General features: G+C 43.5%; 1 protein-coding gene across 1 annotated transcript; it reads left to right on the top strand.

The window, feature by feature from the left end:
- The first annotated feature begins 375 nt into the window (after nt 1-375).
- Nucleotides 376-12,325, top strand: LOC130039190 (secreted frizzled-related protein 4-like). The gene is made up of 6 exons (XM_056131051.1): nt 376-869; nt 3,274-3,354; nt 3,716-3,781; nt 6,800-6,998; nt 10,109-10,172; nt 11,931-12,325. Exons 1-6 carry the CDS (start codon nt 422-424, stop codon nt 12,114-12,116), a joined length of 1,044 nt encoding a protein of 347 aa, XP_055987026.1. The 5' UTR covers nt 376-421; the 3' UTR covers nt 12,117-12,325.
- Nucleotides 12,326-12,557: the final 232 nt, after the last annotated feature.

Here is a 12,557-nt window from a genome sequence, read left to right as displayed (position 1 = left end):
AGCCCTCACCCTTTCTGCTCATCCCCTGTGGCACACCAGCCTCCGTCCTGGGCGCGTGTTCTGCCCCCTTGTGGACAAACCAACAGGCTTGGGACTCAGCGGCCACCGCGGCCCCAGGCATCCGCGCTCTCCCGAGGACCTGGAGGGCAGGAGGAGGAAAGCTGGCCTTGGAGTCCCCGGCATCGGCATCCTTCTCTCCACTGAATCCGTGTCTGGCACCGGAGCGGCGGCCGGGCGCCTCTCCCGTGCCCGCAGGAAGCGCAGGGCCAGGGCCGGGGTGGCGGGCCGCGGGCCGGCCCAGGGTGATGTCAGCGCTGGGCGCGGGGTGGGGCGCCTGGGCCGGGATAAATAGGGTTGGGCATGGCCGTGGCTGGCCGCGCCGCGGAGCCCGCAGCCCAGCAGGACCTGGCCTCCCCCTGCCATGCTCGTGCCGTTGGTGCTGGCAGCGCTGTGCGCGGGGCTGCGCCTGGCGCTGGGGGTGCGCGGGGCGCCCTGCGAGGCCGTGCGCATCCCCATGTGCCGCCAGATGCCCTGGAACATCACGCGGATGCCCAACCACCTGCACCATAGCACGCAGGAGAACGCCGTGCTGGCCATCGAGCAGTACGAGGAGCTGGTGGACGCCAACTGCAGCGCCGTCCTGCGCTTCTTCCTCTGCGCCATGTACGTGCCCATCAGCGCGCTGGAGTTCCTGCACGACCCCATCAAGCCCTGCAAGTCGGTGTGCCAGCGCGCGCGCGACGGCTGCGAGCCGCTCATGCGGGCCTACAACCACAGCTGGCCCCCGAGCCTGGCCTGCGACGAGCTGCCCGTCTATGACCGCGGTGTGTGCATCTCGCCCGAGGCCATCGTCACCGAGCTGCCGGAGGGTGAGGAGGAGAAGGAGGAGGAGGAAGCGCCCTTGGGGGTCGCGGCCGCGGCAGCGGGCAAGGGGGCAGGGGGCAGGCGTGACTTGCGCAAAGTCTGGGTTCCCTCCAGAAACTTGAGGAGCTCAGGAAAGACACAGCGTTTCCCTTTTTAAAGAGTGGAGGTGCGGCGGGGAGATGGCTTGCAAAGGCAACCTGGGGATCTTTACCTTTGACGGGGTTTGAGAGACAAGGGGAGAGGCAATTACTTTGCTTGCAGCTGACCCTGGGATGATCCCCAGCACCACTAGGGTCCCTCAGTACCGCCCCCCCCCATCCCCTAGAAGTGATCCCTGAGTGCACAGCGGGAAGAGAGCCTCTCCCCGCCCCCTGCCACACCAATTCCCAGGAGTAAAGGAACAATCGAAGCAGCAACCAGAGCAGTAGTTATATGAGGACGCACCATCTGTTGGAGACAGCATTGAGCACCAGGCAGGTTTCATTTCACACTGAAAACCCGCCCTTCATCCAGGTTCTTTCGTCTGTGAGATCGTAAAAGTTCTTGCCCAGAAGGCGGGAGTCACCATCCCAGCCGACTCTCTTTGCAAATCTGGTCACCCTGGAAAGCTGTGTTGTCTGTTTATGTTACCTGTTTTTCTAGAAAGCAAAGCAGGCTGCAGTGCAATGAAATGTTGTAAAACTTGTGTTCTTTTGGCTTGATCAACGTTTCTGCACTTTAGCCTTTTTTTTTCTTTACTCCTACTATTGGGATTAGGGGGCACACTCAGGGCTTAATTCAGGCTCTGCATGTAGGAGCCACTCCTGGCAGGTTCAGGGAACCGTATAGGGCGGTGGGGATCCAACCCGGCTGGGAGTGTGTAAGGCAAGTGTCTTACCCTCTCACTGTTCTGTCTCTGGGCTGTCTCTGCTCTTTATATTTACTTTAAAAAAAATTTTATTCGTGAATCACCATGAGGTACATGAGGCACAGTTGCATACAGAACTACAAACTTTCGTGCTTGCGTTTTAGTCATACATGGTGGAGGTATGGAACTTTCCATACCTCCACCAGTGCCCGTTCTCCACCACCAGTGATCCCAGTATCTCTACTCTTTAGAAGGGCATGACTTCTGTGTGATTTCTGAGTTCTAGCATTAGATCAGAGCCCCAGACACCAAGGAGAAGTAAAACAAAACAAAACTCACCTCTGCTTCAGTTTAAGAAAGAAATAAAATATGACCGCTTAAAGCACATAAAGAAGGTCCTGCTCATTTGCCATTGGCAGCTGAGAACTATTTCTGCAAAGTATGACATGGGAATTTGGAAGGGCTGTATACTAATGATTAGTGTAAAATACTCACCTGCATTGGAAATCAACATTTTAGGTGGACTCAGGCGGGAAAAATAGAATGTATCCAGGTTGGAATATGCCTTTCAGCGTGCACATATTTTCTTTTTTAATTTTAAAATTTTTATTTAAAGAACTGTAGCACTGCACTGTAGTACTGTCTTCCCATTGTTCATCCATTTGCTCCAACGGGCCCAGTAACGTCTCCATTGTGATACTTTGTTGTTACTGTGTTTGGCATATCGCATACGTCACGGGTAGCTTGCCAGGCTTTGCTGTGCGGGCGAGATACCCTCGGTAGCTTGCTGGGCTCTCCGAGAGGGAATTGAACTCGGATCGGCCAGGCCTGTGATTTACGAAATTTCTGGTAGGTGGATTTTAGGCATACGGTATATCAGCACCAAAATCACCACTAGTGTCAACTTCCCTCCACCAGTGTTCCCAGGCTCCCACTTGCCACCTTGACAGGCACGCTTCAGGGTTCAGCGGTTGTAGTTTGTAACTCATGATTTCAATGTTGCTGTGCTTTAGATATATAGTTAAACCACTCTCTCACATCATTGGTCTAACTGAGGCTTCTGATCCCTTCACCCCCCCCCCCATTATTTTCCTTTCTCATCTTCTTTCTTCTCTCCTTGCTTTCTTTCCTTCTCTGTCCTTCTCTTCCCTATTCCCTAGGTCGAGACAGATCTAGGCATCCCGCCTTTTACTACAATACATGTTCTCATACCACAGATAAGTGATAGCATCCTGTGTTTGTCCTTCTTCTGGCTTACCCCACTGAACATGCTATCTTCCAGTTCCAACCAGGTGACAGCACATTGCATGATTTCCTCTTTCTGTGAAGCTGCATAATGGAATGGACATATTTTGACATCAGTTTGAGAAGCAGTATAACTCCCAGTCTTCTCTCCTCGTGCCCACTTTGCCTGAGAGACATAGCAACCCTTATAGGCATGTCTGTGTGCGGGACTGTTCAATTGCGAGACTGACGGTTATGTCTCTAGGCAGCGCCTTCTTCTAGTTGGGTGAGCAGACAGGATCACTGCGCTCGCCCACATGGTTTCGTGCGTGTTTCAGATGTGAAGTGGATAGATATCACGCCTGACATGATGGTACAGGAACAGCCTCTTGATCTTGACTGTAAACGTCTAAGCCCAGGTGAGTTACTTTTCCTCTTTCCTCAACATGGTCCCCTCCCACCCTTCCCCTCACACACACACCACCACCACAGAGAGCAATTTCTGGGCCTTTTGTCAGTACATAATTTTATTTATTTATTTTTTATTGAAATACCGTGAGATACAGCTACAAAACTTTCATTTTGGATTTTCAGTCATACAATGATTGAGCACCCATCCCTCCACCAGTGCACATTTTCCACCACCAATGTCCCCAATACCTCCCCACCCCATCCCACCCTTCCCCTTGCCTCTATAGCAGACAATTTCCCTCTTACTCTCTCTCTCTACTTTGGGGCATTAAATACCTAATTTTTAAATCTCTCTTTTGCTTTCTTTAGATCGGTGCAAGTGCAAAAAAGTAAAGCCAACTCTAGCAACTTATCTGAGCAAAAATTACAGCTACGGTAAGTCATCCGATGTAGCTACTTAGGACCTGTTACAAAGGCAAAGCATGCTAGTCACAAAGTAAAGGCAAGGCTCCTAATTTTTCTATGTGATCTTTTTGATTCTCCCAAGAACCTTAACAACGATAAAGCTTTATGGTTTCTGAATTAAATCTAGAAGAGGGAAAGTAAGTTATCCAGATGACATAGGAATTTAGATCAGATACAATGTTCAATACTTCTCACTGGGAGCAGTGCTGATGGCAGGTGAGGGTCACCCATTAGGACTCCCATGAGGTTCCTTTGCTACTTGCTGGGGATGGGTGGAAGAGAGACACATGGGCTGGAGATGTGATGCTCCTAGGTCCAGGAATTCCCAAGTTTCTTTGTATTTACAAAAAACTACAAGTATATTATTGTTATTATTATTATTATTATTATTATTATTACATTAAACTGGAGCGATAGCATAGCGGGTAGGGCATTTGCCTTGCATGCAGCCAACATGGCCGACCCTAGTTCGATTCCTCCGCCCCTCTCGGAGAGCCCGGCAAGCTACTGAGAGTATCTCGCCCGCACGGCAAAGCCTGGCAAGCTACCCATGATGTATTTGATATGCCAAACACAGTAACAAGTCTCACAATGGAGACATTACTGGGTCCACTCGAGAAAATCGAAGAACGACGGGAGGACCATGACCGTGACATTAAACAACCATGAGACACATAGTTACAAAGTTGTTCATGACTGAGTTACCATCATATAGTGTTCTAACACACATCTCTTCATCAGTCTTCCCCAGTACATTTCCCACCACCAATGTCCCCCATTTCCCTCCTTCCACATCCTCACCCCCAGTCTGCCTTTATTGCAGGCACTTTCCTTCTCTCTGTCTCTGTCTCTGTCTCTGTCTCTGTCTCTTTCCCTTTGAGCATTATGGTTTGCAATACAGGTACTGAAGGGTTATCATGTATATCCCTTTACCTACTTTCAGTGGTCAGTTGCTACAGGCATTTTAAAAGTATTGTGAGACCGTGTCAATTATTATACTCTGGCCACAAGTAAAGTCTGAGCATAATGTGTAAAGTCCACTTTCCTCTTATTTGAAAGAGCCAGTTAGCACTTTCTTCATTGAATAGATCAGTTTTGACATTTCGCAAGTTTTCATGGTGCTGGGCTAATGGTGTTACCCCCAGCGAGGCACAAAGATCCTTCACAAGGGCCCTATTTGAATCCAGAACCTCACACATACAAGACTAATATTTGATCACTGGAGTACATCCCTAACTCCCAACCCCTGCTTTATTTTTTGTTCTCAAAGTTTTAAGTAAATTTAGTTGGACTACCATCAACATAAATTTAACGTATCTCTTAGGTTGTTAATTTTATTTCTTAAAATATTTCTTCTGAAAGAGTTTTCTGAAAATAACTAAGTTTTCATTATTTCAAACTCAAATTTTATGTAATAAAATTTTGTAATTTTGTAATCTCAAGTGTGAAATCAAGAAAATAATATCAACATAAAATTTGGAAAGAAAATAAAACTCCAAACTTTGTTTTAAAGTTGTTGGTTTTGAGAAACATATAGAACCAATGTGGATGATTCAAGCAAAAAATATAGACCATATTTTATGGTAGCTTTTTATTGCTTGCTTTAAACATATTTTTCTTAGTTGTTATTTAATCAGGCCAATTTATTTGCTCATCTGATACTACCCAACTTTAGTTTCTTACTTGAGTGCCTCTGTCCCGCTATTCTCCAGTGAGTCCTGTTTCATAATTTCTTTGGTGATGAAGCCATTTTCTATTGAAGTCTTCTGGCTCCTTCCTGAACCAGCTGCCTTTTTATTTTATTTTTTGCTTTTTGGGTCACACCTGATAATGTTACTCCTGGCTCTGCACTCAGGAATTACTCCCAGCAGTGCTTGGGGGACCATATGGGATGTCGGGGATTGAACCTGGGTAACACTTGCTGGGTAACCTGCTGTACCATCTCTCCAGCCCCAAGAACCAGCTTCTTAAGATGGGATTCAAGATAGAGCCATAGTAGACTGATGATGATTTATAGGGAGGTGGTAATCATAAGACAGCAAGAATCTGGGGAATTAAAAAACAAAATAGAATTTAAAGAACTATTAAACAAGTGTCACTAACCACTATCTGTAACAGTCACTATCTCTGCTCACCAGGGATTTCACTTTGACAGTGTGTGAAGTGGAGGGCTAAGAATAGGGAATATTCCTGTCAGACAGAGGAAATGATATGATGGTATGATGGGTAATTGTCCCATGCAGACCGTAAGAAAGCACCTGAATCAGAAAATACATGATACTTAACTCACATAAAAGGCAGAATATCAAAAACAGTGTTTTTTTCTATAATTTTAAAACAGGGGCCACCTCCAGGGCAGCAGGAGGGCCTGACACCATCCATGCCAGCTGGTGGCTCCCTGGTCGCGTAGGCAGTGAGTCTGGTGCTTACTCAAGAGCCACCAAGGCTGCTCTCAGCCATACTTGGTGGGATCAGGGACACGCATGTGGTACCTAAAGAGACTTGAGGGACAGAACATCTGTGCACATGCTCTGCCACTTGAGCTAGCTCCCCGTTGTTCGATAAAACAGTTAATAATCATGTGTGAAACTAAATTTCCTGATACGGTTTGAGGAGAGCAGAAGCTTAAAACTCATTGAGGATTTTAGGACTGGGAAGAATCCAAAGGATTCTCTGTTGTAAACCTATTGACCAGCAATAAGGAGCAGTTACTGACCCGAACAGATCCCAGAGGGAGACTACTTCGCGATTTTTCTCTCATGACTCACAGCACGATTGAGAACTTTTTCAAAGCATGTTGACAATACAGGAGGTCTTTAGCATTTAGCATGAGATCGTGTGGTCTTTTTGTCTGCATTTGGTCAGCTTGGACATGACCATAATTACAGGAATGATTCTTTCAGGGACTCTCAGCAGCTGGCCAGGATACTCTAACCCTATTATTCTCCAGAGGCTTCAGCAATGCTTCTTCCCATGTTTCAATTGCAGCCATTCATGCCAAAATTAAAGCAGTGCAGCGGAGTGGCTGTAACGAAGTAACTACTGTGGTAGACGTGAAGGAGATCTTCAAATCCTCGTCACCCATCCCGCGCACTCAAGTCCCGCTCATTACGAACTCTTCTTGCCAGTGTCCCCATATCTTGCCCCATCAGGATGTGCTCATCATGTGCTATGAGTGGCGCTCAAGGTATGCAGGCAAGTGCAGAAGGAATTGCCAGCCACGTGTGGACACACAGGCGTGGTCTTGAACACCAGCTCAGGAGGGCTTTTGTAAAAAGCAGTTTTGCTAGTTTTCTCAGTGAAATGGCATATGTCTTAAACATTAGAACATCTTTTAAAAATCTACAACTATGAACACATAATGGAATATTTATTCAGTTTATTTTTGGTTTTGGAGCCACCACTAGCAGTGCTCAAGGAGTGCTTCTGTATTTTTATTCTGGGATCATCACCCCTGGCAGTGCTCAAGGGTCTATCTGAGGTGCTGGGAATGAAACCAGGGTGGCCGTGTACAGGTAAAGCACCTTACCTTGTATGGTCTCTCCGGACTCTTAAACTGAGTCTTTAAAAGTGAATTTGGGGAGTGGAGTGATAGTATGACTGATAGGGCACTTGCTCTGTATTTCACTGTGCCCGTTACCGCTGCCCAGTGCTGTGTACGGTTCCCTAAGCCCCAACAAGACTGACCCCTGAGCACTGCCAGCTATGTCCTCCACAAAACTTCAAGTCTATACAGGGCGTAATGAGTTTGCCTTGCACATGACTGTTCTGGAGCATTCGCAGCAACACATGTGGTCCTCCAGCTCTGCCAGAAGGGAGCCCTGAGCACTGCTGGGTGTGGCCCCAAACCCAAAATAAATGGAAAAAAAGAGTTTCAAGAACTTGTAAACATGTTATATTGCTTTACGTGGAAACGCTTTCTTATTTGGTATGGCACAAACTAATATTTTTATTCATTTGAAAGCTTTTATTATTAAAACTTTTTTTAGTTGTTAATAAAAGCTCTTTAATAGCTCTTAGATAGGTAAAGGTGATCATTAAAGATCACAGTTCCATACTTGTTTACAGCATTTATTAAAGCCTAATCTACACCTATCCACTATCACACACACACACACACACACACACACACACACACACATCCCGTCACCTATCTTTAGCAGGGATTCTGTGGCCTCTCCAGCCTTTTGTTGGTGTCTTTTTACATACATTAGTACATTCCTTAGACAATAAAGAACAAACCCTATACAAGCCCCAGGATAGACCCCCAAACTGACTGTAGTCATGTTCCCCAGAAAGATTATTTCTTTTGTGTGTGTGTGTGTGTGTATGTGTGTGTGTGTCACACCCAGTGATGCTCAGGACTTACTTCTGGCTCTGTGCTCAGGGATCACTTCTAGAGGTTCTTGTAAGACCACATGGGATGTCAGCTATCAAAAACCAGGTTGTCTGTGTAGGAGGAACCTGAGTTAGAAAAACTAGCAAGTTTGAGGCTGGAGCAATAATACAGCAGGTAGGGTGCTTGCTGTGCTGGAGTCCCATTAAATTCGTTCAGTTTACCACTATTTCTCCGAAGTGATTTTTGGAACTAAAACCAAAAAATTGCAATTTTTTAAATACCACTTCAGACTTAAATCTGAAATTATAGAGCTAAAAAATTTTAGCATCTTGAAAAAATTATAGGTTTACTTCATCCTTCTGTTGCCCCTATAAAATGTGTTCAAGCTGTTCTAGTAATGTCTCATCTCTCTAAAATAGTTGAATACGTTAAATGAGTGACTATTGAATGAATGATTTTGAGGCTACTTTCTGGCATGGGAATTTTTCTGCTGCCAGTATTAGATTCAGTTCTAGAGTTGCTTTTCATTAAATTCTATTTGGACCGATGAATTGATTACAAATGAGTGAACTTATGGTTTTCAGCCCCCCCCCCCCTCCACCCCGGAGCGATAGCACAGCAGGTAGGGTGTTTGCCTTTCACACGGCCAACCCTGTCAACCTGAGTTTGATTCCTCTGCCCCTCTCAGAGAGCCTGGCAAGCTACTGAGAGTATCTCATCCATGGGGCAAAGCCTAGCAAGCTACCTGTAATGTATTCAATATGCCAAACACAGTAACAACAAGTCTTACAATGTTACTGGGCCCACTTGAGCAAATCCATGAACAACGGGAGGACAGTGACAGTGACAGATTCTCTTAATGAAAATCTCAGCAGAAAAATTATGCTATTGTAGATGAAATTTGAGGAGGGATATAAAGGGATAATGAGAACTTTTGCCTTATGAGATATGCAAAACTGATATAAAGCTACACTGGTCCGGTTCCAACCAAACCTTATGTTGCAATATTATATCACACAGAGAAATAAAATAGAAAAAACTTTATGCATATACTATTGCATAAAATAGCTATGTGTGGCGTACCACAAATCAATTGGAAATGAATATATTATTTAGAAAAGCCTGAAAATATTTCATTAAAATTTTATCAATATAATTTCAAATGAATTAAAGGGTTTTTTTTAAAAACCTAAGGGCATAAAATGAACATATATGTGCTATCTGAATATCAAAATACTTTGCAACTAAAATATGACATAAATACAAAGAAAATGTCAAAATCTTCTAAAAATATCTACTATTTGTCTCAGCAATTCATTCAGAAATGTGGTTCTAACAAAATAAAAAGCACCAAGAATATAGCAACATAGCATTTGTATTAGTCGCTAAGTATAAAGAGGATGGTAGGGAAGTAGAGAAAATGTTCAACATATTTTGGATATTCATGTATTTAATATCACGATCACGACCATCCTGTTGTTCGTCGATTGCCTCGAGCAGGCCCCAGTAACGTCTCCTTCGTCCTAGCACTGAGTTTTTTTTTTAAAGTGTCGTATTCAAGGCTCTTTCAGGGTTAGGAGAATGAGACCCATCATTGTTACTGGTATTTGGCATACTGGTATGCCACGGGGAGTTTGCCAGATTCTGCCGTGTGGGCAGGTTACATTCGGTAGCCTGCCAGTTTCTCCAATATATTTAATATATAGTTTTTAAAGTCATATTTTATTTAAGATAGTCATAAAATGCATACAATTTAATAATAAAAGTAAATATAATAGTAAAAGATACACTTGTGATTAAAATATGTACATAGGTAAAAGGAATAATAAAAAGAAATATCCATAAAATATGAATGGTGGATATGTATGCGGGTTGGGAGTTAAATGTTACTGAGGAATTTGTTCTTTACAATTTTTTGTATTTTTAACTTTCTTAATAAAAGATACATTTTTTTCCAGAATGATGCTGCTTGAAAATTGTTTAGTTGAAAAATGGAGAGATCAGCTTAGTAAAAGATCCATAGTAAGTATAATTACCAGTAAGCCCTGAGCATGATCGAGTGTTGCCCCAAACCACCTCGCACCACCCCCCACCCTCAATGCCCGCCTGTGATCACACAGTTATTTAAACACTCTTGGCCAAGTGAAGAGCATGTACCACTATTAAGTCTTGAAGAAGTTGGTTTGAACACAGTTGCTTCTCGTCAATCAATGCCTTTTAATGACAGAACCAAACACTATGATTACACCTGAGCTAAACATTCACGGGTTGCTCAAGAACACTGTATTTTGGGGAATGGAGCGATAGCACAGTGGGTAGGGTGCATGCCTCCCACGAGGCCAACCCAAGTTTGATTCCTAGTATCCCATATGGCCCCCTGAGTACTGCCAGGAGTAATTCCTGAGTGCAGAGCAAGTGACCCAAGAAGCAAAAAACAAAACAAAACAAATTAAAAAAAAAAACACTGTATTTTTAATGTATTATTTGATGGGGGTTGAGGGTGGGGGATGTTGGGAGGTGGTTTGGGGCACCACCTAATCATGCTCAGGGCTTTCTTCTGCCTCTCTGCTCAGTTATGACTCTTGGAAGGGCCCAGTGGACTATGTTCAGTGTTGGGGATTGAGCTGGGGCTGGTCACATAAAAGCCAAGCTTCTTAACCGTGCAGTATATGGCCCTCAGTATTATTTTTGTCTTACTAGATAGAAAATTATAGCAGACTTGGCTCTAATTTTTAAGATTACAATAGATTAGAAATATCAATATAGAAGGCAACTCTTTATAAGGATCTGAAACTAAGAATATCAATGAGATTAAAAAGTCCTGCAAGAGGCATAGTTGTTTTCAGAAAATATTCTGGTATACTTTCATAATTTGAAAGAGCACAGTGTGATAAAAATATATGTTTATTATCTTAGTGCAGACTAGAATTGTGTGCTAAGATTGTGGGAACAATATTTTTTTTCTATTTATAATTAATCATTTCTTGGCCTTTGGTTTTGCTAAAAATTTCTGCTGAGTGTAATATACTCTTAACAAAGTAGGGACATGTGTGTTATAATAAAATGCACTGTCTATTCAAGTGGACTTACTTTTGTTCCTTACATGCAATTCTTTTCAAAATAGTAGTTATTTATGTTTATAAATAGTAATTAATTTTATATCAAGTAACCACTGCCCCAACAGTGATCACACAGTTATTTAAACTGTGTGATAAAATGCCTCTCTCTCAGTAATTCTAGGTAGCTAATATTTGAGTTGCTTGGAAAATATTGGTGGACTTTCTGTCTCTCTTTTAATGGAAAGCAAGTGAACCCTGTTACTATTTATACTGGAAAATTTCTGCTTTAAGCTATGTCAAAACTTTTTAAAAAGCATTTGTTTGTGTGGAAATACTGCATTTTAGGACTTCTGGGAAATTAGCATGTATTGGAGATTTGAGTGTTGGAATCAGTCTGTTGAGTTGAATTCCACCTTAACATTTATATACAGAAGGTGTGCATCACATGCAGAAAACATGCAACCGTCTACAGATTGCATGTTTGCATCCTACAAATAACTGGTTATGGCAGTGGTGTTCAGCTTGAAGGACTCGCGAATTTCAATAAAGTTTTGAGCACTTTCTAAATCATCATGGATTTGCCCAAAAACGCAGGGCAGCTGTTATAATTGTTGTCATGAGTAATACACTAGAGTTAAAAATTTGCATTCATTCTGATAGTCACTTAATAGCATAAAGGGGTGAAATCTTACATTTGACTTGCTTGCAAATTGCTTTGCAGCAGTGGGAGGAGAGGCTTCAGGAACAGCAAAGGACAATTCAGGACAAGAAACGAACATCAGGGCGCACCAGTCGTAGTAATCCCCCTAAACCAAAGGGAAAGCCATCTGCTCCGAGACCAGACACCCCCAAGAAGAACATTAAGGTGAGGAGTGCCCAGAAGGGAACAAACCTGAAAAGAGTGTGAAGGAAACGTTTGCCGCAGTGAAGACTCCCCTCGGGATGAAACCAGGCACCCCGGAGCCTGTGCAACCACTCACATTAACAACTGAAGACTCTGCATAGGCATGTCTTGCAGAACTTTTCTTATTGATACACTTCAGTTTTTCTTTTTAAGCCATCACAAGCCACAGTGGCATTTATGCCCGTCAACACAGAGGGTGATGTGAAAACTCATGGGAAAAACCATGGTTCAGAAAAGCATGTGAGTGGACTCTAAGGTCTCCATGTGGGGAAATGACCCTTTTGTTCTTACAGTTTGACAGATATTTGTTGTAAATAAATGCCTTGTTACAAACACAACACCTAATATTTCTAAGATCTGTTTTATTTTAGTTAGACTTCTATTGTTAGAATCCTCGTGATCTTTCAGAAGTGAGCAAAAATACAGTGCTTATAAAGTGGGGGA

This window comes from Sorex fumeus, unplaced genomic scaffold, assembly GCF_029834395.1.
Source record: "Sorex fumeus unplaced genomic scaffold, SorFum_2.1 ptg000083l, whole genome shotgun sequence".
In the NCBI taxonomy this organism is placed as follows: Eukaryota; Metazoa; Chordata; class Mammalia; order Eulipotyphla; family Soricidae; genus Sorex; species Sorex fumeus.
This window is presented reverse-complemented; position numbering and strand designations above follow the sequence as displayed.

Coding starts and splice junctions, on each gene's coding strand:
- LOC130039190 (XM_056131051.1), top strand. CDS start 422: ATGCTCGTGCCGTTGGTGCTGGCAGCGCTGTGCGCGGGGCTGCGCCTG. Junction 3,782..6,799: donor GAGCAAAAATTACAGCTACG/GTAAGTCATCCG, acceptor TTTCAATTGCAG/CCATTCATGCCAAAATTAAA. Junction 10,173..11,930: donor AGCTTAGTAAAAGATCCATA/GTAAGTATAATT, acceptor ATTGCTTTGCAG/CAGTGGGAGGAGAGGCTTCA.